Raw genomic sequence first — 26,190 nt, 5'->3', positions numbered from 1 at the left:
AAAATTAGACACATAATATATACAGAGACAGTACCAATCAATTTTCAGACAGATGGGGTTAGTCATGAGTACACATGACATGGGGAAGGAGTCTGCAGCACTGAGGAGATGCAAGGTGATGCAGGCGAATATAGTTTTAGAGGTAAGTATAGGACTGCCCATTCAGCATTATGAAGCTATTTAAAAAGGTTATTGCCGGTCACAGGTAGCAGCAAGAGCAGGCAAATAAGCGTATTCATCAGCTGGCACCTGTGCAATAAATACCGTATATACTCAAGTATAAGCCGACTTTTTCAGCACATTTTTTATGCTGAAAAACCCCCCCTCGGGTATATACTTTATATATACTTACGTATGCAGTATATACCAGTGGGGGGGGGATTGCGGCGGAGGAGCAGGCACAGGTAGTAGCCGGCAGCTGCAGCTACCATGTGTGCCCGCTGCTGAAGGAAATGAATATTCACTTTTCTCCACACCCATGGGAGTGCAGAGGGGTGAATATTCATTTTCTTTAATAGCGCAGTGTGAGTTGCAGCCGCCAGTTTCTGCTGCTACTCGGCGATCCTTGAGCTGCTGCAGGAAGTGCGGCTGTGACTCACACTGCGCTAGTAAGGAAAAATGACTTTTCACTTCTCTCCACGCCCATAGTCCCAGCATGGAGAGGAATGAATACCCCGGCACCTCACCTCTGCATCTTAGGGCATATGGTAGTGACTTCATGCGCTGCTCAGATGCGGAGGTGAGATGCTGGTTGAACAGGGCGCTGCGCTGGAGCACAGGGGTGGAAGGTGATTAGAAGTGTTTATTTTTTCCATGTGTGCAGTGATGGGGGGCCATGTATACCAGGATTGGGGATAAAGGGGCCATGTATACCAGCATTGGGGATGAGGGATGCCATGCATACCAGGATTGGAGATGAGGGGGCCATACATACCAGGATTGGGGATGAGGAGTGCCATGCATACCAGGATTGGGGATGAGGGGGCCATGCATACCAGGATTGAGGATTAAGGGGCCATACATACCAGGATTGGGGATGATGGGGCCATGCATACCAGGATTGAGGATGAGGGGGCCATGCATACCAGGATTGGGGATGAGGGGGCGTTCTTACCAGGATGGGGAAATTCACCAGTAGCTGCGGCATTTCCCACCCTAGGCTTATACTCAGTTTTTTGTGGTAAAATTAGGTGCCTTGGCTTATATTCGGGTTGGCTTATACTTGAGTATATACGGTAAATACATATTAAAAAATATGGCGTGGGTTCTTCTCTATTTTTTATAACCAGCACAGGTAAAGCTGACATCTGTGGGCCGCAACCCCCAGGTGTTAGCTTTATATTGGCTGGTTATCAAAAATAGTGGGGTCCCCATGGCGTATTTTTTAATTATTTAGATAAATAATTTAAAGAAAAAGGTGTGGAGTCCCCCCATTTCTGACAACCAGCCAAGCTAAAACAGACCGCTGGGGGCTGGTATTCTCAGACTGGGAAGGGGCCATTGATATTGGCCCTCCCTAGCCTAAATATAGCAGTCCGCAGCCGCCCCAGTGCGTGCGCTCGGGGGATTCAAAAGTCTGCTATCACACAGAGTGACAACCCATTCAAGGACATCATATCTCTATATGTGGATTGTGTAACCCCTGTATCTAGGATTCATTTTTGTTCCTCAATTCAGAAGTGATAAGAGAGTGCTTTAGAAATATATACAATAATATATGTCTTATAGACGTTTGCCTAATCTTTTTATGGAATATACACTGATGAAGATGTTTTTAGCAATTTTGGAATAAACATTGATTTTATCTACTCACGTGTGCTGGATCCCTTAATACAATATGACAGTATATGTATATTGTGTCCATTTATGTATATTTTCATTTTCTTATTGGGTCACTGCAATTCAGATCTAACAAAGGTTATCTTGACTCAGAAAACATTGCACTTAAAGGGGTATTCCCATCTCCAATATCCTATCCCAATATGTAGTAGGTATAATAATAATAATATTAGCAAATACTTCCAATTAGAAATGTAGTATAGTTTTTCTGATTCGCTGTCTTTCTTACCTCATGTGCAGGCATTGCAGGACCTTAGGTATCCATGGTTACGACCACTAGCAGCTAGCTAACTAACTGTGACTTTATCAGTGGACATAACCATGGATACCTTAGGTCCTGCGATGCCTTCACCTGAGGTAAGAGAGATAGCGAATCAAAAATACTATACTACATTTCTAATTGGAGATATTTGTTAATATTACTATTATTACACCTACTACATATTGGGATGGGATCTTGGAGATGGGAATACCCGTTTAACTATCATGGCACCAAAAACAGTAACTTGGCACCTACTTAGCTTGTGTAATGTTGACTACCATTTACCTGACTGGCCTTTATGACCTAGCAGACTGCTATAATCACCACCGATTGCCAGGATGGGGTACTTTTATATCATTATAATGAAGTGTCACAGCCGCTGCTCCATTCATTTACTGTGAGACTGTCAGAAGAACTAAGCTTGGCTTTCTTTGGCATCCGTATAGAGAATGCGTGTAGCTACGGTCGCACGTGTAGTTGCACCTATGGGATAAAAGTGCCCCATTTGGTCGATCTGCTCTGGTCTGACTGTTGGGACCTCCACAGATCAGCAGAACAGATAACTGAATATAGGAGATAACTTCTGTCTACCGGAATACTTATTCAAGGATTCTTCTCATTCTTCTACAAGGGTTCTTCTACTTCTTCAATGGTACTTCTATCTACCAGAATACTTCTTCAAGGGTTCTTCTCTTTCTTCTACAAGGGTTCTTCTACTTCTTCAAGGGTACTTCTATCTACCAGAATACTTCTTCAAAGGATCAGTGGGGTGTTAGATGATCTACTTGTGGGAAAATCTTCTGGAAGTACGCCAACCATAGACATTAGATATCTGTTTGCCAAATCTTATTTATTCATCAGTTATGTTTCTTGCTCACCCATAAACATGCATGATCTCAGTGGCCATTTATTGCAATAATTTTATGGAAGTTACTTATCCTTCTGCGGTATTAGAATTGGATATCATGAAATCTAGAATTCCCGATTCTTTTTTCCTCCAACGTCTACCAACGAGGAACTATTGGGTTTGCCCAAAACATATTAGGTCGTAGGATGACACTGACAAATTTATCAGGGTCCGACGATGTTGATATGTGTGTAATGCTAGCTAAAAAACGGCAGTAAGTGATTTCCATATAGAGCAAGCGAGTGAGTGGGACAATGTGTATGTAACTGTGGGTGTAACATTTGTGTGAACTCTTTGTAGCATTTGGAAATCATCATGTTTATTCTTTCCTCCATCTAAACCTGGTTGTTTCTTCTCATCAAGCTTATCTTTTAGTCCATTCTAAATATATAAATTCATAGGGTTAAGCATGGGCAGTACAAGAATAAATACAATTCGATGGTATATCCTGCATTGAGCAGAGGGTTGGACATGATGACCCTGGAGGTCCCTTCCAACTCTAACATTTTATGATTCTATGATAGTGAGGGCTGACAGTGCCATGTCAGGGCATACAATATGAGTGATATGTTAGAAATATTTTGCATAATTTTTCTTCTCTTGTCTTTACCAGTCACTATGAACAAGACCGAAATGCCCTCAAGAGAAAGGAATGGGAACGAAGAAATCAAGAAGTCCAGCAGGATGAAGACCTTTTTGCCTCTGGATTTAATCTTTTTGGCGAGCCATACAAAGTAAGGCTGATTGATTAGATTGGAATGATTCTTATTCTGGTATTAGGCTTATTCTTATAGTTACCATTAAATTATGTTTTTTTTAGCTGCTCTGTCCCATTATGCTTCACTTTATTGTACTAACAGAAGCAGATACAGAGACAAATATGTGACAAGCAGAGCAATTGCCTCCTCCCATCTCACAGAAAAAGAGACAATGGCCATTGAAGGATTCTTCCAACACATAAAAATACAATTCTTGATCAGCTTTCATTCTTCGGGTCTTAACGTAGGGAGCCCTACAATGGAAGACCCCATGTAATCTAATATTAGTTATCATCACACAAGCGACCTGTTCTCTCCATAAGTCTATATAAAATACAGTAACAGCTGTGTTTCCCACAAAAGCCCAAGCTCATTATAAGGAAGTGGTAACGCATGTTTTATAAACACTGGGAGATTTCAGCTCTGAAGCCTGTACAATTGTGAATTCAGCTTGTGAGTACAATAGCAATTGAATCTAATTCCAAGACAAGTGATATAAACAATGGGGGAGATTTATCAAGTTAAATAAACGAGAATTCTGGCTTAATTTGTGCAAAACAAATTGTCTTTCCTGACTTCTACCATATTTATTGTATATTCTAAACAACATTTTTTACCTTGAGAGCCACATTCAGCTCTGAGAGAGGGTCGCGAGCCACATCCAGAGCCCTCCCCCGAGTAGTGACATCTAGCTCCCGCCTCTCTTACAGAAATGACATCCAGATCACTCATAGATATGACATCCGAAGCTTCCCCACAGAAGTAAAACTAAGGCAGAATACTTGCATTCAATGGTTGCCACGTTACCCTCATTCGATATTCTTACATCAAACAGTCCCACCACACTATCGCCAGGGTCGGTGTTAGGGGGAGGTTTGGGCAATTGCCCACAGCCACCACACCCTTGGGGGCTCCCATCCTCTACAGCAGGAGATATACTGATAATAGCATTAAAACAATTACAAAAAATAAAAAAATACACGTATTTGGTATCACTGCTTTCATAAGAGTCTGATTAATGAGAAACAAATGAAAAACCCAGAATTACGTTTTTTTGGCTTCCACAACATTGCAATAAAATGCAATAAGAGGAGATCAAAACATCATATCTACCCCAAAATGGTATCAATAAAAACATCAGCTCAGTGAACAAAAATAAGCCATCACACAGCCCCAAATCCCAAAAATGAAAACATTACGCGTCTTGGAAAATGGCCACAAAAGCAAAAATTTTTTTTTTTTTTTACAAATTTCAGAATTTTTTTTCATATACATGTTTGGTATCTGCGTACTGGTACTGACCTGGATTATTATATTACTTGGTCAGTTTTACCATATAGTGAACATGGTAAGTAAAAAACACAATTGTGGAATTGCACTTTTTTCCAATTTCAACGCACTTGGAATTTTTTCTCCCTTTTTCCAGTACACTATGTGGTATAATGAATTGTGTCATTCAAAAGTACAACTCGTCCTGCAAAAAACAAGCCCTCATATGGCTACATTGACGAAAAAATAAAAAAGTTATGGCTCTTGGTAAAGGTGAGGAAAGAAAAATAAAAATTAGAAAATCGCCAGGGAGTGGAGGGGTTAAAATCCTTGTAATAGCCATATAATAGTTGCACGAGTGCACCCTACAGGCTTCATTCTTCAGATTTTCATGATGGGTTTACTAACAAACTAAAAAAATAATCATGTCTATAAAATGTAAGTAGGGTTGGGGTACCTCCTAAATGTGTACACACTTATCAGGCAGAACTTACAGGGCATTAAGGTCAACATTTCCACTAATAAGCACCCTAGTGACTCCATAACAACACAAGACCGAAAGGGTTGGCATAAGGATTTTGTAACACCAGGATGGTGTTTAATAATTTACATTTAACTTAATTTAAATAGATGATACTATGACGACGTTCTTCCTACTGACTCTCCAGTTCTGTAAAACCTATTTTATTCAACATTTTTAGGTAATTCTTAATTAATATAAGGAGTCCTGTGTTCCGAATCTCCATCTTTTGGGCACGGTCTAAGTCAGGGGTCTCAAACTCGGCTGGGTATATGGGCCGCACATGGAAAAAATTTGAATTTGGGGGGCCGCATTCTTTGTTCAATGTGACATTTTTAGTGATACCATTTTTTTTGTATACACCTTTTGAACATTTTTTCCGTGTTTATTTTTTTATAGCTTGGGTCGATATGGATGTGGTGATAATAAATGTGCACTTTTTTGTGTTTACTTTAGTTTACATATAAAACAGCATTTTTAGTGCCCAATATTTTTTCATGCTTTATTTTTATTTTTTTGATTTTTACAATTTTGTTTCCCCCAATTGGCCACATTCAGTAATATTGTCTTACAATTAGCATCATATAGTAATAATGGCAAACATCTTGTAGTAATGTTCCCCATCCAAGTCCCCATCTTGTACTAATGTGCCCCATCCAGGTCCCCATCCTGTGGCTATGTGCCCCATCCCGGTCCCCATCCTGTGGCTATGTGCCCCATCCAGGTCCCCATCTTGTGGCTATGTGCCCCATCCAGGTCCCCTCTTGTGGCTATGTGCCCCATCCAGGTCCCCTCTTGTGGCTATGTTCCCCATCCAGGTCCCCTCTTGTGGCTATGTGCCCCATCCAGGTCCCCATCCTGTGGCTATGTGCCCCATCCAGGTCCCCATCTTGTGGCTATGTGCCCCATCCAGGTCCCCTCTTGTGGCTATGTGCCCCATCCAGGTCCCCTCTTGTGGCTATGTGCCCCATCCAGGTCCCCATCCTGTGGCTATGTGCCCCATCCAGGTCCCCTCTTGTGGCTATGTGCCCCATACAGGTCCCCTCTTGTGGCTATGTGCCCCATCCAGGTCCCCTCTTGTGGCTATGTGCCCCATCCAGGTCCCCTCTTGTGGCTATGTGCCCCATCCAGGTCCCCATCCTGTGGCTATGTGCCCCATCCAGGTCCCCATCTTGTGGCTATGTGCCCCATCCAGGTCCCCATCTTGTGGCTATGTGCCCCATCCAGGTCCCCTCTTGTGGCTATGTGCCCCATCCAGGTCCCCTCTTGTGGCTATGTGCCCCCTGTTCTTCACACACATAAAATAGAAGAAAAAAATGATTCTCACCTGTCCTCCGTTCCCTAGGCGGCCTTCCTGCAGATGTGGCCCGCAGGTACCACAGAGTCAGACCCCTTGACGATCCCGACCTGGTCCAGGAGGAGCTGTCGACAGCAGCGCTGCTTTGCCGCACAGAGACTGTCTCCCAGCACTGCATTTTCAATGTCAGCCGCCGGCCAATCAGAGGCCAGCAGCTGATAGCTGCGTATGGCAATGACGTCATACTCGCTGCGCCGACACGCAGATATCAGCTGCTGGCCTCTGATTGGCCGGCGGCTGGCATTGGAAATGCAGTGCTGGGAAACAGTCTCTGTGCGGCAATGCAGCGCTGCTGTCGGCGGCTTCTCCTGGACCAGGTCGGGATCATCAAGGGGTCTGTGCCTGCGGGCCGCATAAAGTAGCCTCAGGGGCCGCATGCGGCCCGCGGGCCGCGTGTTTGAGACCCCTGGTCTAAGTGGTTACAAAGTGCGTCTCTCTCTGTATGACAGAGGCAGCCCAATAATGTGAATGGACATGTTTGTGAGTCTGTGTCTCTGTGTATGTGGTTTAGCCTAGAATGTATGGATTCTTGGTGATATATAGTGATGAGCAAGCACTAAAATGCTCGGGTGCTCGAAGCTCGGGTCGAACACATTGGAATACTCGGGTGCTCGACCCGAGCAACGAGCCCAATGTAAGTCTATGGGAAACTCGAGCATTTTTCTGGTGGTCCCCCCCGGCGGTCTGCAAAAGGTCAAAAATTGCCCAAATCGATGGGAACGGTGCTCAATTAAACGTCAGGCAGGCAGAATATACAGGCAGACAGGCAGGCAGGGTATATAGAAGGGTGCATGAAAAACATAGCAGGGCACTTGGAACACACTAGTGCCCTCCGATTTTCATGCAGCTGTCTCTTTAAAAAAGCCAGCAATTCATCAGCGGCATACACCTGTACCCGACAATTTAGAACAGAAAGAATAGAGCATCACACATAGATTAGATAGATAGAAACATGTCAGTCACATATATAATAAGTACAGTGACAGTGTTGATTACTGTACTTGTCATTTAGTGTTAAAATAAAGGATTTATTAAAAAAAAAATTGGCGTGGGGTTCCCCTTAATTTTAGTCTCTAGCGGAGGTTAAGCAGACGGCTGGGGCAGATGTTTGAAGCCTGGGAAGGGGGTAATACCCAAGGAGCTTCCCAGGCTACTAATATCAGCCCCCAGCTGAATACCTAGCCTTCACTAGCTATTAAAATGGGGGACCCAAAAAAAATGACGGACGGTCCCCCCAATTTTAATAGCTAGCAAAGGCTAGGCAGACAGCTGGGGGCTGATATTAATAGCCCAGGAAGGGTGCCATGAATATTGGCCCCCTCCCAGGCTAGAAACACCAGCCGTCAGCCGCCCCAGAAATGGCGCATCCATGGGATGCGCCAATTCTGGCACTTAGCCTCGCTCTTCCCACTGCCCTGTAGCGGTGGCAGTGGGGTAATAGGGCTGGGGTTGATGTCAGCTTATAATGCCAGCTGACATCAAGCCCAGGTTAATAATGGAGAGGCGTCTATAAGACACCCCCATTACTAACCCCATAGTCAAAGTTAAAAAAAAACACAAACACCCAGAATAAAGTCCTTTAATTTAAATAAACACACAATTCTTTAATGCTCTAAATTAAACCATGCTTACCATCACGCCCATTCCAGCTGAAGCCAACGATCTCCTGCAATAGAAATAAAATAATAAACCAACCCCATCCTTGCCTTTCCATGGTTCCCAGGACGGCTCCAGCTCTACTACATTCAAATGACAGGCTGGATCGCAGCCGAAAGCTGCCATCCAGCTTGCCATGCCGCAGACACTGAGAAGCGCAGGCATGTTTGCGCTCCTCAGTGTCTGGCTGTGACGGCATCCAGATGAGCCGAGTTCATGTCCAATGAACTCAGCTCACCTCATGCATGTCACTGACAGCGTGGGAAAATTCTCCTGCGCTTGCAGTGAGCGCAGGAGAATTCTCTCACGCTCACCGCAAGCGCAGGAGAATTCTTCCATGCTGTCAGTAACGTGCATGAGGTGAGCTGAGTTCATTGGACATGAACTCGGCTCATCTGGATGCCGTCACAGCCAGACACTGAGGAGCGCAGGCATGCCTGCGCTTCTCAGTGTCTGCGGCATGGCAAGCTGGATGGCAGCTTTCGGCTGCGATCCAGCCTGTCATGTGAATGTAGCATAGCTGAAGCTGTCCTGGGAACCATGGAAAGGTAAGGATGAGGTTGGTTTATTATTTTATTTTTATTGCAGGAGATCGTTGGCTTCAGCTGGAATGGGCGTGATGGTAAGTATGGTTTAATTTAGAACAATAAAGAATTGTGTGTTTATTTCAATTAAAGGACTTTATTCTGGGTGTTTGTGTTTTTTTTTAACTTTGACTATGGGGTTAGTCATGGGAGTGTCTTATAGACGCCTCTCCATTACTAACCTGGGCTTGATGTCAGCTGGCATTATAATCTGACATCAACCCCAGCACTATTACCCCACTGCCACCGCTACAGGGCAGTGGGAAGAGCGAGGCTAAGTGCCAGAATTGGCGCATCCTATGGATGCGCCATTTCTGGGGCGGCTGACGGCTGGTGTTTCTAGCCTGGGAGGGGGCCAATATTCATGGCACCCTTCCTGGGCTATTAATATCAGCCCCCAGCTGTCTGCCTAGCCCTTGCTAGCTATTAAAATAGTGGTGACCCCTCTTCATTTTTTTTTTGGGTCCCCCATTTTAATAACTAGTAAAGGCTAGGTATTCAGCTGGGGGCTGATATTAGTAGCCTGGGAAGCTCCATGGGTATTACCCCCTTCCCAGGCTTCAAACATCTGCCCCAGCCGTCTGCTTAACTTCCGCTAGAGACTAAAATTACGGGGAACCCCACGCCATTTTTTTTTTTTAATAAATCCTTTATTTTAACACTAAATGACAAGTACAGTAATCAACACTGTCACTGTACTTATTATATATGTGACTGACATGTTTCTATCTATCTAATCTATGTGTGATGCTCTATTTTTTCTGTTCTAAATTGTCGGGTACCGATGTATGCTGCTGATGAATTGCCGGCCGGCTTTTTTAAAGAGACGGGTGCATGAAAACACTATTATTATTTTTTTAATAAATCCTTTATTTTAACACTAAATAACAAGTACAGTAACCAACACTGTCACTGTACTTATTATATATGTGACTGACATGTTTCTATCTGTCTAATCTATGTGTGATGCTCTATTCTTTCTGTTCTAAATTGTCGGGTACCGGTGTATGCCGCTGCTGAATTGCCGGCTTTTCATGTTTCACTGTGAGTACTGTTCCCATCGATTTGGGCAACCACTGTAATGCCACAACCACCATGGCTGCGGCATTACAGTGAGTGGCAGACAATCCGTGCATGATTGGTGCTCTAAAGAGCGCCAAACATGCAGGACGGGGACCCGAGCTCCCGCCCGAGCATCTCGAAAGTACTCTGCGAGCTCCTAGCATCTCGAGTACTGAGATGCTCTGGCGAGTACCGAGCAGTGGCGAGCATGCTCGCTCACCACTAGTGGTATGTATATATATATATATATATATATATATATATATATGTATATACATATATATATATATATATATGTGACGACATATATATGTATGTATCTGCTCTGTATACATGTGTGTATGTGCTCTGTGTATACATGCATGTGTGCTATGTATGTGTATACATATGTGTGTGTTCTCGGTGAATACATGCGCGTGTACTATGTATGTATACATGCTTGTGTGCTATGTGTGTATACAAGCTTGTGTGCTATGTGCATATACATATGTGTGTGTCACATGTGGTGTCTATATAGCATCCACATTTATAAATCCCGGCAGCGCAGACAAAAGTTCATAGGTGTGAACATGTCAGCAATCACTCAACAAACGACCAAAATGCTGCTCATTCATTGGGTGATTGGATTGTTTATGCCGGAACATAAATAATTTTTCTCAGCAGCACATCGCTGGTGTAACCGCAGATATACTGCTGTTAACATGATACTGTATGGGGACATATTGTTAACCTAGAGATGGTTCTGTGCCCATTATTTTTTGTCAGCCGATGTAAAGAGTCCGGGAAACCAGCGCTGAACACCGTAAATATTGTCAATCGGGCGAACAAAGTAGTTTAAGGTTTAAAAATAAAAACATGTAAATCCCTTGAGAAAGCCCTGCACATTGCACTCGAAACGTGCGTTGGGAAGCGAGATATGCTCACTACCACCATCCTTTTGGGGCGTTTACTTGATTCCGGGTAAACAGTATTGATATTGATGTGGATATTGGGGCTGGCTACTGGTGGTTAATGAGGTGTACCACTAGGTTTATGTATTTATTGACCTCTTACCCCTATGCTTGGCCCCTTCTTTTCCTGGGTGGTACTTTTCACTCATGATCCAGTTATCAGTATGCCCCATTTACTTCTGTACCTTTGCATCTTTGCACATATCTGACATTTTAAATGTATATGTATTTATTATTCTATATGTACTTAATAAAGATTTACATGTTTTTATTTTTAAACCTTAAACTCCTCTGTTCATCTGTTTTCTATATTATCTGGAGTGGTTTATTTGCAGTGACACATACACGCCCTTTTTGGTGGGGGTGTTCACAAGCATTGTATTCTTTGGGAATTTTTCGAGTAAATATTGTCAATCGGTCTGAACTCTGCGCAAATAAATGCAACCAAAATGTTTGGGTGTGATGGTGCAATATGTGAGCATTTAGCGTCCTACTTTAAACTTTTGCCCAAGGCCCCACTTTGTGTAAAATCGGCCCTGACTATCGCATCCATCTTGAAGCACCACCTCTATGTGACGGTATCATCCTATGTCCAGCTTAGCACTTACTGAATTTATTTCTCCACCTGCAAGGTCAGTATATGGACATTCAGATCTGTGTGGGACTACTCACAAAAGTTACCATCTGGAGACCTGCGGTTCACAGCTGTTTGCCAGATCTGGTGATAATGTACCAAGTTGACAGACAGCTGCAAGCCACACTTCATGGTCCTACAAGTCACAGTTTGGGGATCCGCCCCTTAGCTTAAATTGGGCATGGGCACAGGAAATATGGGTGCTGCTTATCTGTAAAGGGACTTGACCTAACACGTGATACAATGCACCAAAAAATGTGCCAGAATTGTGGCAAATATTTGTGTCACAAAGTAAACAAACTTTAGCGCCTCCTATTGGAAGTAGCGATCCTTTAAGTCAATATCGACTCTTTAACGAGCTTTGCAATATGACCTAGGATAAAAGCCAAACCAGAATCTCAATTTGCAGACACGGTGTTTCACGTCATTGCCCCTCTTCAGTGCAAAGTATGAGATCTGATTTGGCTAGGTGAGAGGCTCTGGATTGGTGTCTTAGGAGTAACCTTTCTCGTTGTGGAGAGTGACAAGGCAAGCCTGGCATTTAAGAGTGAGGTGAAATATAAGCTATGCATGTTCCTCTAGGAAATTAAATATGCAAATTGTCTCTTCAGAGAGGAAGAGGGCTAGAACTATAGCCCCACCTATTGAAAGCAGCAATCCTAATAGTCAATATCGACTCTTTAACCACCCTTTCAATGTGACTTAGGATTAGAGCCAAACCAGAATCTCAATTCTGCAAATTTGCAAATTGAGATTCTAGTTTGGCTTTTGGCAGCTGCTTCCAATAGATGGCGCTAGAGTTGTAGTCCTTTTCCTCTCTGAAGATACAATTTGCATATTTAATTCCAATCTCATACTTTGCACTGATGAGGGGCAACACCCTGAAACACTGTGTTTGCAAATTGAGATTCTTGTTTGGCTTACATCCTAAGTAATGTTGCATATTGCATTAAAGAGTCAATATTGACTTTTAGGATCGCTGCTTCCAATAGGTGGCGCTAGAGTTCTAGTCCTCTTCCTCTCTGAAGAGACAATTTGCATATTTAATTTCCCAGAGGAGAATGCATGGCTTATAAGTCTCCTCACTTCCACATGCCAGGCTTGGCATGTCACTCTCCACAAGGAGAATTTTCTGCACAAGAATTAGACAGTTCTGATAAATTTACCCCATTATATACAATGTATTTGCAAGGTTACTCAACCTTTTTCATCTAGATTTGTTTCTATGTGGTTTGTAAAATTTAGGTGAATATAAACTTGAATTTTGATTTTGGAGTGGACTAAAAGAAAATACGTTTGCCTTGCAGATGTTTTTGTCGTAAAGATGTGGCACAGAGCTGCACCATTATTGCACCTTGGCAAGGTTACAACATTTTTTTTTTATAGTTTTACTACAACTTGCTTTATTTTCACGGTATTTTATTGCACCGCGGCTTTTCGTCACCCCATTGACCACACCATGGGACCCTGAATCTAAATATTTAGCCACCGGGTTTCTCACCTATGTCTCTTTCTATACAAATAGTAGTTTACACCCGCACATTAGATATCTGTAATGCAGTAAACAAAACGTACCGTTTTCATAGCCGAGCTCAGGTGCAATATAGTAAACTACTACAAAAAGGCACTTGAAATATTTATTCACCATAACACTTAGCAGAGAGCTAACCAGCTAGAGTCTCTATTGATGGTTGTTTTTCTTTGTGATAATGAGTTAAACTGTGTTCGAAGGGAACCGAACAAATAAGCATGTGTTTAAAAAGTGCATCATAAGTCCTCTCGCTATGTTCCCGGCACAATAGTATCCTCTTGTTTTCAGTGTGGAGGTTGAATAGAGAGAGCCTATGTTTGGCTGTTTCCCAAATGGTACATTGTGCAACTCTGTTGAAGGAGACGGCTTATAAACAAAGAGCGTATTCTTGGCTTAGCTAAATGTAATTTCTGCCACTAAAAATGACAAAACCTGGGGACTGTTAGTAAGTAACAGTGATTTCTTGCCCTTGTTCTCTCAACTGTAAGTTGTAAATATGCCGCTCTCTTTTAATGTTGGGTCGATCTACAGAGATTATATAATTGCACAAAATCACAACCATAAGCCAATGCGAGCAAAGAAAGAGCATTGTAATGACATCAACTATGGTTTGCTTGGAAGGTCTGTATATTGATTAATGATTATTATACTAATGCACATGGCAGTAAAAATAAGCTGCCACCATCCAGCTCAAGAAAAAAATAGTAAAATATATGATGTGCAAATTGCTTCTTTAGAGAGGAAGAGGCCTGGAACTCTATAGCGCCACCTGTTGGAAGCAGGCCTCTTCCTCTCCGAAGAGGCATTTTGCATATTAAATTTCCCAGAGCAGCATTGCACGGCGAATAAGCCTCCCTACCTTGGCATGCCAGAGCCGGCATGTCACTCTCCACAAGGAGAAACGTTACCCCTTAGACCTCAGTCCAGAGCCTTTCATCTAGCCAAATCAGTTCTCATACTTTGCACTGATGAGGGGCAATACCCCGAAACACTGTGTCTGCAAATTGAGATTCTGGTTTGGCTTTTATCCTAAGTCATACTGCAAGTCTTGTTAAAGAGTCGATAGTGACTTGTAGGAATGATGCTTCAACTGGTGGCACAATAGAGTTCAATTCCTCTTCTTCTGTGAAGAGGCAATTTGCATATTAAATTTCCCAGAGGAGCATTGCACGGCGAATAAGCCTCCTTACCTTGACATGCCAGAGCCAGTATGTCACTCTCCACAAGGAGAAACGTTACCCCTTAAAATATATGAAACATGTAATATAAGTTTTTGTATCGTACAATTGGATTATTCCATATCTCTATACGTATTACCAGCAGCCCATCAATCCTCCATAAACTAAAATAAAGCTTTGATTTGATCGGCAAGAACGTACAAGATTGCTTTATTTATTGACTGATGGTGCATTATCAAAAAAGCTGACAATGTAAAGTTATAAAGTGTTTTTCTCTGAAACATTGTGGCTTTTCTTACAGTTCTGTCAATATCTATTCTTTCAAGACTAGGAAGTATTTACTAAAATTAATACCTGAGTGGTAGAGATGAGCGGATCATCTGCAGAGGATTGAGTTCAAAGTCAAGTTTTCTGAAATTTGCGGTTTCATGATAATTTTTCAAACACTTTAAGGTTCAATTCATGGGTCACAAAAAAAAAATGCCCTGCACTATTTCCCACACTGCTGAAGCAGGGAGAGCGAGCTGATAACTTTTTGCTTTGCCGCATGAGGTTCCCCATAATGCCATACAGCTATGAGCTATGACCTCTAGCAGATTATCCTTCCTTGTACAGTGGTGGTCTGTACCTGGTCCATCACAGATCAGAGGTTCCCTGTGGAGCACAATTTGTGCAGCAGATTCATTTTTCAACTCCAGAGTAGTTGGGTAAGTCTCTCTCTTTTGTAGAGTGTAAGCTCTTGTGGTCAGCAGGGTCCTCTCTCTCTCCCAGCAATGTGTCACTTAGTCTACTGTGTGGTGCAGTTTTGATAGAATCCCTGTTTTCTCTTCTGTAGATACAGCAATGATCAGAATGCTGAACTGTGTATAACCCCGCCCACACCGCTGATTGGAAGCTTCCTGTGTACATTGTCATCAAACTGCCAATCAGTGGTGTGGGCGGAGCTTTATAGATTAGCCTGACTGGCTTGCACCTGACGTCTAGTCCTGTAGTGATAATCTACTACTGATAAAACATTGATTGTATTGAAAGCTGCTAAGCAAGTGACACATCCCTGGAATCAGGTTTTCTGCCTCTACATTATGCTTCTCTTAGATTACATAGCAACAACATGCTCATAGATTCCCTTTAAAGGTTTAGGTTTCAATATAAAAAGTAAAGTAGTAAAAAATAAACAAAATAAGGCAACATACAAATATTCAAAACAGTTTTAAAATATAAAAGGAGAAATAACAGCAGAAAATTCCTAATTTGTTCAATCTTTTGTAGCTCTTCTGTTTACCTGACGGTAAGAGATCGATGAAGCAAACTAAGACCTGTCTGACCCCCAGCATGTGAACACCTTTCAATTGTTCAAACAATCTTTTTATATCCCCAGTTTTGAGCTCAGGTTTCCAGGACAGCCCGTCCATTTCCTAGGGACATTTCAGATCTTTACCTGGCCAGTGAGCTAGTAAGGTTTCAGATTCAATGAATAATATAGTTAATTTTGCTGTATACCGCTTACTAAAGGGGATGTTGGATTTCCAGTTGAGATAACATATGTCCATCTTTCTCCCTGTTCACCCCAGGTCCCAGCCTGCAATAAAAGTTGCAATAAAAGTTCCAACTTTGTTTCTATGGTCCATTGTACAAAATTAACCATATGGATGCCAGACTTATAGTCTATTATATTTTTACCTACAGGTTTTCATTAAAATTTCTGGACAGTTTAGCTTTTCATAGGCTCTATGCTTACTATCACATAGTTGGATTCATATTGCATAGCAGGCTGTAGAATATCAGATAATCAGTCCGTGAACTGATTCTGAAGGCAGTTTAAAAGCCCTATCAATCTTCTCCTTAAAGAGATTTTTCCAAGAACGAAAGTTCTTTTTAATCAATAGATCTTGGAATGATAATAACTTCCACAATTGGATGTGTTTAAATAAAATGTTCCTGTGCTGAGATAATCTTATAATTGTGCCCCTGCTGTGTACTGTGTAATGGCTGTGTCTGACCGTACAGGGACATGGTCTGATCATACCACAGCTCCTGGGCAGGGGAGGAAGGAAAAGAGTATACAGACATTACAGCAGGGGATCACAGCTGATTCTTTTTGTGAGGCAAAACATTGTTTAAAAACAGGCAGGAAATGTTTTACCTCACAGAAAGTATCAGCTGTGATCCCCTGCTGTAATGTCTGTATACTCTTTTGCATCCTCCCCTGCCCAGGAGCTGTGGTATGATCAGACCATGTTCCAGCACAGTCAGACACATCCATTACACAGTACACAGCAGGGGCACAATTATAAGATTATCTCAGCACAGGAACATTTTATTTAAACACATCCAATTGTGGAAGTTATTATCATTCCAAGATCTATTGATTAAAAAGAACTTTTGTTCGTGGGACAACACCTTTAATTCCATTGAAGAGGTTGGCCACTATTTTTTTATTGATAGCCTATTCTCAGGATATCAGACAGTATCTGATCTCTAGTACCCCATCACTGCCAGTATAGAAATGATGGAGCTGCTGTGTGTCAGTTGCATCCAAGAACTTCTGACCTGCGCCGGTAATAGCTGATCAACAGAGGTGCCGGGTGTCACACCCACACCGATCAGATATTGATGGCCATCAATAAAAAAGTAGTGGCCAACCCATTTAAGCTCATATACGACTACATCAAAGTTTAGCTCAACTTTGATTTGGTTATAAATCAACATACAAGATTTAAAGGAGTTGTCCTAGACTTTAACATTGATGGCCTATCCTCTTGGGTGTTTGCAACCGAGTGTGCTCTTCAACTGAGCAGCTCCGGCAGCCGTCGACTCCGAGAACAGTTGGTCGGCGGGGGTGTAGAGTGTATAACCCCCACCAATCAGACATTGATCATCTATCCTAAGGATAAGCCATCAATGGTAAAGTCGTAGACAACCCCTTTAAGGAGAAGACAGATACTGTAAGAGTTGCAAACCAGGTTCTCCGTTAACCCTTTCACTCAGTCTGCAACCCATTAGGGAAATTCAAACATAGGAACCCAATATCAAAAATTATTTTTAAAACAAAATACAAGAGATTAAGTAAAAACAAATGCCCCCAAAAATGATTTATGTTCTATAAAATTCAGATTTTTCATTTGAGTAACTGTATAATACAAGAAGTTAAAGCATATTTTTGAATCAAAAACTGCTACATGATAACATTTTTTTACACCTTGACACACTCGTGATCTTAGCATATTATTTTGTTACATATGAATAAATTTGTTGTCCCAGTTTACAGATATGTCATAACAATGCTATATCCGTAGGCATCATGGTCATTCAGTTTTCTGTCTACTGCTCTAATGTCGGTTTTCTATGCTTTATAAGTGTGTTGTTGTAGCTTTACATTACATATGTTAAATAACTTAGATATATAGAAAATGACAAGTGTATTCTTTATTTTTTTTAAATGCAGACAAGTAAAGGAGATGCTCTTGCTAACCGTCTCCAGAACACACTGGGAAACTATGATGAAATGAAAGATTTGCTAACAAATCACTCCAACCAGAGTCATCTTGTAGGAATTCCCAAGAATTCTGTTCCTCAAACTCCTGTTGAAAAAAGTGACCAGAACTTTTTCCCAGAACAAAGAAATAGGGTGGCGCAGTGCCACCAACCTAGTAGCCATTCTTCCTCCTTAATGCCTCCTCCTTCGGGCCTGGGACCAATTTCTACTCTTGGGCATGAAGGAACCAGAAAATCAAGAACAGACTGGCCTCCTGGTGGGCATAATCCCACTTGTACTCAAGCTAGTCAGGCCAACAGTCAACCAAGTCGGCCCAAACACAGTATTTCACATGATTTGTCACAGATAAGATATGAAGATCTGTACAACTGTCAAAATGACCAGCATAAAAGTGTGAGTGTTGATGAACCAGCTCCAGCAACGTCCTCTGCTCACTCAAGAAGACATAATCACTCAAAGACGTTAAGCGGAGAACACTCTTACAAGGAAAATAGTCATTCAAAGTCACCAGTTGATTTAGACTTCTCTGTGCATGGCTCAGTGTCTCCCCTCCCATCCACATCACTCTTACTGGCAGGCAATGGCCTTTCTTCTCAAAACTTTCCTCCGGGACTTCACAGTAAGACGAATATGCTTCAACAAAAGCCTACTGCGTATGTAAGACCAATGGATGGTCAGGACCAAGTCCCAAACGATTCTCCTGAATTAAAGCCACCGACAGAAATTGAAGATGGATATAACAGCCAACCATTTGGAGCCATATTGGATGGGAAGGTCAACGTACCAGTCAGCAAGAACAAATTGCCAAAGCTTAGTATCCCGCAAACGAATGAAGTAAGTGCTGATCCTAATCATATCTGATTTTGTATTGCTCAAACTCTGGTTTGGTGTCCAAAGCCTTATTGTGTGATATAATGTGGTTATTGGTAAAATGTGACTTAAATTTAACAGCCAAAAAAAGAATGAGATATTATCAGTTCTAAGTGATTGTGAACAGTTCAAATTACATGCGAGAATTTGACTGTACATCAGTATTTTCACATTGATAAAAGCCAAGAACTGACTAAATCTTTTTAGTTAAAAGCTGTAAGATACAATGTTAAATGTAAAGTTGGCATCAGGACAGTAAACTGGCAGAGAAAATGTAAGTTATTGAATTTTAGAACCTAAGCCAAACAAAGCAAACCCAACATAAATGCTACGAAAAGTATCCTCATCTGACGTCAGTGCTAGCTTTACCAAACAGAATGTCAATCAGGGTATCATTAGTACGCCAATGCCCAGGGTCCTACGACTCCTCATCACACCAGCACCACCCAGATGACTCTTAGGGTATGTCCACACGTTAAGTATTTGGTGCAGAAATTTCTACACCATTTCTGCATCTCCTGGCAGGAAAAACGTAGCTGCAACAACACGCTTTTTTGCTACATTTTTTACTTGATTTTTCCCCGCTCATTAGAATGGGTGAAATCTGCAGCAAAAATGCTGAAAGAATTGACATGCTGCAGAATTAAATCTGCAATGTCCATGAGACTTTAGGATTCTCATTCACTTCACAGGCATCAGGAAACCCTTCAGGTTTTGTGACAAATCTGCACCCAAAAAAGCGCAGCAAAAATGCAACATGTGCACACAGCCTTAATGATCAATATACATATAGGTGTGTGCTGTTGCAAATTTTTAATGCAGCATACAGGTGTATTTAAATAAGCAAAAAAAATAAGCATAAAATCGTGGCATTGGTTTACTCTCTAGAAATTGTGTGTAAATTCACTTTAAGGGATTGTACAGGTAATAAACTGTACCAATTTTGCTCATGAGCTTTGTCTGGTATTGCAGCTAAGCCCCACTTAACAGAAATGGAATAATTAGTAATACTGAACACTGACCACTGGCAAGAAAATAAAAATCTATCATCGGACAACCTGTTTAAAGAGGACCTGTCATCTCCGGATATGTATACTTTAGTACCATAAAATAACTCTATAGCATTTTGCTATTTCTTTGTTATTCCTTCTTAAAATGGCTAAATATACAAGTTAAGGGTGTGTCCTTGCCTATGTGAATTGTCCAATCATTGCTGACAGTGTGCTGACACCCCCCCTTGACAAGTGTAATATAGTAACACCCACTTGTCTATGTATTCATACATCTCTAGGAGGAATAACAAAGTTTAGATTCAACACAGAGCTCTTAAAGACTCTCCAAAATTGATATTTTATGAAGAATACAAGTGTTTATTGATTGGCACATCTACCCATCTATATAGATATATTAATTCTTATCCGAGATCTCCAAAGACAGCAAGGAGCTTTTTTTTACGTAATTCGCTGAGGTTATTACTGTTTTATGATGCAAATGGTTCTTCATTTCTCATGGTGTCAATGGTACCAAATGCTTTTATCCACAGAATCCCTGCTGCCGTGTGCAAGGACATTAGTGATAACAGTTGTCTCACTACAGACATTGATAACATCTCTTCAATTTCTGATTGTTGGGAGTGCAATTTCTAGAGCTCACATTGTCTATCAAAAGTCAATGTGATTGAAAAAGAAGCCTCCAAAAACGAGGAATTTGGTCTCTAATTCCACCCGTACCAGTAAAGCTCTGATGAAATATTCCAGTAATATTCTATAAGGGTGTAATTAGACGTCTTGTTTAAAAGCTAAGGACACCTTCGACATGGAAAGAAGATTTTTACATGATGGTTTACCTTTAAGTTAACAAAATTATTCTAAGTTTAGATCTGCAATATTCTTTCCTTCACTCATTTTTATGCCCTCTGATATGCAGCTTGCATCCTTGTCCAAGATTCAGATTTTTCCCCGATGAGAGCATCTCTCCCTGTAAAATAGGCTGGATATGAGTTCTGTGTGTATCCAGACTGCTGCGGTCTTCATATGCTTTCATGTATAAGCACAACTCCATTTCTTTATTTTTCTCTCCGTTTGCTTTTCTTCTTCTCTATAGAGCTTTTTTTCTGTGCACCCCAAAATACTTTCTCCCCTTTCACTGCAGATGTTTGTACAAAACCCCTTTCCACTTCCTTCTGCTATCACTAACACTGAGCGAAGGGAGGGAGATTATAGAGTTGTCAGGATGAATTTGTATGGAAACTCTTCAGCAGCAAAACAGTAGAACATTTTTTTGATTAAAACCATTTGAAATGCTTCTTAAGTTTACATTTTAGGAAGCTAGCAAAGAATAAAAACCACTTTGTGAAGGTGTACATAGCCTTTTATAAGTCATTTTCTTGCTTACAGGCAATAGCAGCAGTCATTTTTGTGAATAAAACCTACACAAGTGATACTGTGAGGAAGCCCTGTGCTTGCCTGGTGCCGGTGCCACTTTGTTTTAGTGAGCGGCTAGGCTCACAGCAGTCAGACCTCCACCGATTGGACATTTACAGCATAAACCATTAATAATCCAAAAGTTTATGAAAGTAAATTTATCAACTTGCTATTTCACAAACATACAAATAAAAGAAAATACAAAGTGCTACAGTTTAACAAGTTCCTGTTCACAAATCTATTTCCTGAGTGTCCAGAACTTATATTTGCCTTCACAATAAACGATGAGGAATGGTTCGGGCTTTTTCAGCCTAGATCAGATTTTCCTTCTTCTGCAGTAATACAGCATAAATAATATGTTGGTCTGTTTTAAAACTCCATGTATTTATTAGCATTCCAGAGTGCAACAAAGACTGATGTGTTTCGCAGTAAGACTTGAAATGACTTCTGAAGACTTTTATGAAAACTGTGATTTCTTGGTATTCCCATCAAGTAAACAGTAAAGGCCACTGTCAGATGGACTTTGCTGGACGTAATGTGCATTTTCTAACGCCTGTAGCCCCTCTTAGGATGTTTATGGGTACAGTTATGGTGATGTATTTGTACAGTCCATAATAAGCTTTTAGCAGGAAACAGTAAATTCATGGATGTTTTCAATGTTATGATTTTTTTTTCTTCTGGTACTATATCAGCTTTGCAGTCTGCTTTCATATGTTTGGACATTCTGATTGCTTTCGTGATGGTAAATGGAGGGTCGCATGATTTTGAAAAATGGCATGTAGTAAAATGGTTACTAATTTTAGTTGTAGCAACTAGACATAATTAGAAAAAATGTAGTAGATTACTTGAAGGTAGATTTTCAGCAGACGTCCATACTTGGATGTGAATTAGTCACGTCAAGCCTCATGCATAGCAGGGCTGTGGAGTCAGTAAGCCAAACCTCCGACTCCGACTCCTCAATTTCCATGACTCCGACTCCAACTCCACAACTCCGACTCCCTCATACACGGCTCATGTTTAAGTGATAAATTTACTGTAGCACAGATTCATCTCAGCTAAAAGTCTAGACCCTTAGATCAGGAATAGGACAGACATTTATAGGACATTTCATAACTTTCCCAAATTCTTATGAAAAAATATTCCCCACAAACTGCATTGAACTACTGTACCCAATTTATTATATATTTTAGGAGTCGTAGTCAGTCTATTTTATTCCGACTCCAACAAATTGGGCTCCGACTCCACAACTCCGACTCCACAGCCCTGATACATAGGGTAGTTAGAGCCTGTAAGGTGGCACACAGCGCTTCATATACTATATAGTGCCTTCATATGACACCATTTGGTGGAAATGCGTTTCCCTAGAAGGCTTTTTCTGTCCTTTTATCCAGTCAAACATGCCAGTTTTATGCCTCAAAATATGTAGTAGTAAATCAGATGCTCAGAGGCATATCAAGGTATAGCATAGGACAGATATGTATGGGTGCCATAAAATCATACGCTCATAAGGCCATATATATCATAAAATTTGTACATATAAAAGAGTTGAAACGTATCGCAGTCATAAATGACTTTAAAAGTGACTGCAGACAGGTTGCCATATCATTTGTGTTGAAAATTTACTCTTTATAAAAGTAGAGCTCGCAGTCTAGAAGAAAGCTTAAAGGGAGCTTCAGAGGAGGGCCAAAATGTCAGGAATGGGAGCTTTCAGACGGCCCCCAGCTGCCATGGTAACCCATCAGTTTCCAACGATCACGTTGCGGGGAGTCAATAGAAGCCGGTACGCATGAGCACAGTCTATTTAAATGCCACTGTCAGAAATTGATAGCAGCTTTTTAATTGGTTAACATCATAGTCATAAATGTCTCTAAAAGTGACTGTAGACAGATTACCATATCATTTATGTTGAAAATTTACTCTTTATAAGTGTAAAAATCCGAATCTAGAAGGAAGCTTAAAGGGAATCTGTCAACAGGGTTTTGCCACCTAATCTAAGAGCAGCATAATGTAGGGCAGAGACCCTGATTACAACGATGTGCTACTTACTGGGCTACTTTCTGTAGTTTTGATAAAGTCACTGTTTTATCAGTAGTAGATAATCACTATAGGACTAGTAAACCTGCTGCCAGGTAGCCCTCCATATTCATAAGCTCTGTATAACCCGTCCCCACCACTAATTGGCAGCTTTCTGTGTACACTATACAGAGATGTGGGCGGGGTTATACCATGGTCAACATTCTAAGAACTGCTAGATCTGCAGGAGATAAAGCTTTGATTTTATCAATCTAACAGCAAGCAGTTGAGTAAGTGACACATCCCTGGAATCAGGGTGTCTACCCCTATATTATGCTGCTCTCCGATGAGGTAACAAAAACCTGGTGACAGATTCCCTTTAATGGGATCTTCAGAGAAGGACCTAGATGGCAGTGGCTGTTTGGCACAGATGCTGGCTATTTAATTTAGCCGATGTTGGCCGTGTGTGGAGCGCGTTAGTTCCTGAGCTCGCTCTACACACTTTGACCCACTCTGACTGATTTATCTGTCATTGGGCATTAAGAGATTAAAGAGGATATGTCACCAGAATTTACAACACAAACGTTATACATTATTGAATATATCGCTTGGACCTAATGCAGCTGGTGTGCTCACTGTCAAAATCCATGTCAGAATGACTGTATAAACTTGATTTTAAAATGAGCATCTTAGGAGTCCAGTAAAGAGTAAGAGAGCTCATGAGTACAAATGTATTCAGACTCCACCCTCCCAGGCTGCTGAACCTCTGCAGCTTGTACTGAGCAGTGTGAGATCTCAGCAGCAGGGAGGAGGGACCCAGAGGAGCTGTGGTGGGTGGAGATTCAGAAGCAGGAAGTAGGGATACTGAGAGGGTCAATCAGGCAGAGTGGGCGGAGATTGAGGACAAACTTATAAAAAGGATCATGCAGCCTTTTGAATTTTTCTAAATAATTTCAGCAGCCTTCACAGGTTTAGGAGATTTATTTATTAATGTATTCAGTTTGGATTGTAAACTCTGCATTAATCTACATTAACAAATGCGGTTGTATTAAAACAAAGAATAGCGTGGCTCAGTCATAAAACACATTAATAAGGCGATTGTTATTCTGAGCTTTTTGTAAATGAATGTAATCATGGAAAGAAGATGAAATCAATATGACACCACGCTGGAATTCTAAAGACATTTATTGATATTTTCTGGAGTCTTCTGGAATAGTGCCGGTTTCCCATAATGTACTAAACAGTAGTTATCACGCGTTTCACAAAGAAAACCCCTGATCTGGGGTAACAAATCAATTTTCCTTTTGTCATCGCCACTTAAGTGTAGAAATTCAGAGAACTTGCATTTCCCATCTCTGCTCGGATATATTTGATGGCTGTAATATTCGGCAAACGAGAAGCTTTGTTGTATGTTTCACATCATGCGGCTATTACTGTGTCTATTGATCAGCTTTGTCGCTCTCAGCCTAGAAGGACAGACGTTCTAATTCTCCATTAAAGATATCCAGAAATTGACAAAAAAAATGGCTACATTGATTTAGTCCAGACAGTTAATGTGTGTGGCTCGAGCAGTTATATATATTTATTTTTCTTAATGAAAAAATGGAAACTAATCCTGTCACCGCCTATGTGAAGAGCATTTCTTTTTTTTTTTTCTTGTGCAGTAAGAAAACCTTTTCTTATTGGAAATTACATAGTTGTAACATGTTTCTGATATTTCAACCTGAATCAAAACAAATTCAAAGAGAATGTAGTCTTCTCAGTAATATAATACAAGTGTGAATGGACACAAGTGTAAATATTGAACTGTTTTGCAATTTCAAGGTTTTTTCCATACTAAACATGTTCATTAGAAGTAACCTTCAAATTTGCCCACTTTCAATATCTGTGCTTTCTGTCGATATAATGCACAGTAAATGTTACAGGACTAGATCAGGATGCTTTATTTAAGCACTGATAATGAGAAGAATGATTCCACGTACAGATCTTAAACAGCTTAAGGAATTGGTGCAGAATATTCCTTAAAGTAGGTTATAAATAAAAGAGAGAACCGTTTCCCTTTGATGTTAGTTATTACTGCTGGCATTAAAGGGTTAATCCTCAAATAGCAAGCTTTTGCCGATCAACATGATAGGGGGTTACTTGCTGATCACTAGGGGTCTAAACACTGGTACCCCCAGCGATTTCAAGGTATGGGGACTCTGGAACCCCTAGATTCAAGCTTTGTAGCCCCATTTGAGTATAGAAATGGTGCAAGCTCAGACTCCTCCACATTCATTGTCTATGGGATTGCTAAAAATGGCCAACTGCTAGTTCTCTGACTGTTCCATAGACAAAGAATGGACATAGGGTGGAGCATGCGCACCTCCGCTTCATCAAAGAGAGCGCTGCACAACCCCATTATTGACATGGCTACAGAGTCCCTAATAGTTGGACTCTCTGCAATCTGCAGGGAATTCTCTATTCTGTGGATAGGAGATAACTAGTGTTGAGCGAACATGCTCGACACTGCTCGGTACTCGCCCGAGCATCACGCTACTCGGGATGTTCGGCGAGCACCGAGCATTTCCGGGTTACTCGGGCGGGAGCTCGGGTCTCCGCCCTGCACGTTGGGCGCTCTTTACAGAGCCAATGAACATGCAGGGATTGCCAGCCAGTCACTGTAATGCCGCAGCCATGTTGTTTGTGGGCATTACAGTGATTGGCTGGCCGCACAGCGTCACCCCGAGTATTTAAAACCGGGCGCCGCCATCTTGGACACAGTCGCTCCGGATCAGACAGTGTAGGGACAGCGCTGCTGATTTAGGGAGAGATATATCCTGCAAAATAGTTAGTGTAGGGTCTGTAAAGGCTGCCAGATCAAACAAACAGTCCTTCTCAG

The 26,190-nt window shown here is 41.4% G+C and overlaps 1 protein-coding gene across 3 annotated transcripts in view; it reads left to right on the top strand.

Moving 5' to 3' along the window:
* Positions 1-26,190, top strand: part of AFF2 (ALF transcription elongation factor 2) — a 692,736-nt gene that overhangs the window by 193,221 nt on the left and 473,325 nt on the right. For all 3 annotated transcript variants that reach the window (XM_073641227.1, XM_073641226.1, XM_073641228.1), the window contains exons 2-3: positions 3,622-3,742; positions 17,953-18,837. In XM_073641227.1, coding sequence (XP_073497328.1) covers positions 3,622-3,742; positions 17,953-18,837 — 1,006 coding nt within the window. The remainder of the gene's footprint in view (positions 1-3,621; positions 3,743-17,952; positions 18,838-26,190) is intronic.

This window comes from Phyllobates terribilis, unplaced genomic scaffold (genome assembly GCF_046119375.1).
Source record: "Phyllobates terribilis strain yellow unplaced genomic scaffold, ASM4611937v1 Scaffold_7__3_contigs__length_470593459, whole genome shotgun sequence".
NCBI lineage: Eukaryota > Metazoa > Chordata > Amphibia > Anura > Dendrobatidae > Phyllobates > Phyllobates terribilis.
Note: the sequence above shows the minus strand (reverse complement) of the source record. Positions and strands in the feature narration are given on the sequence as shown.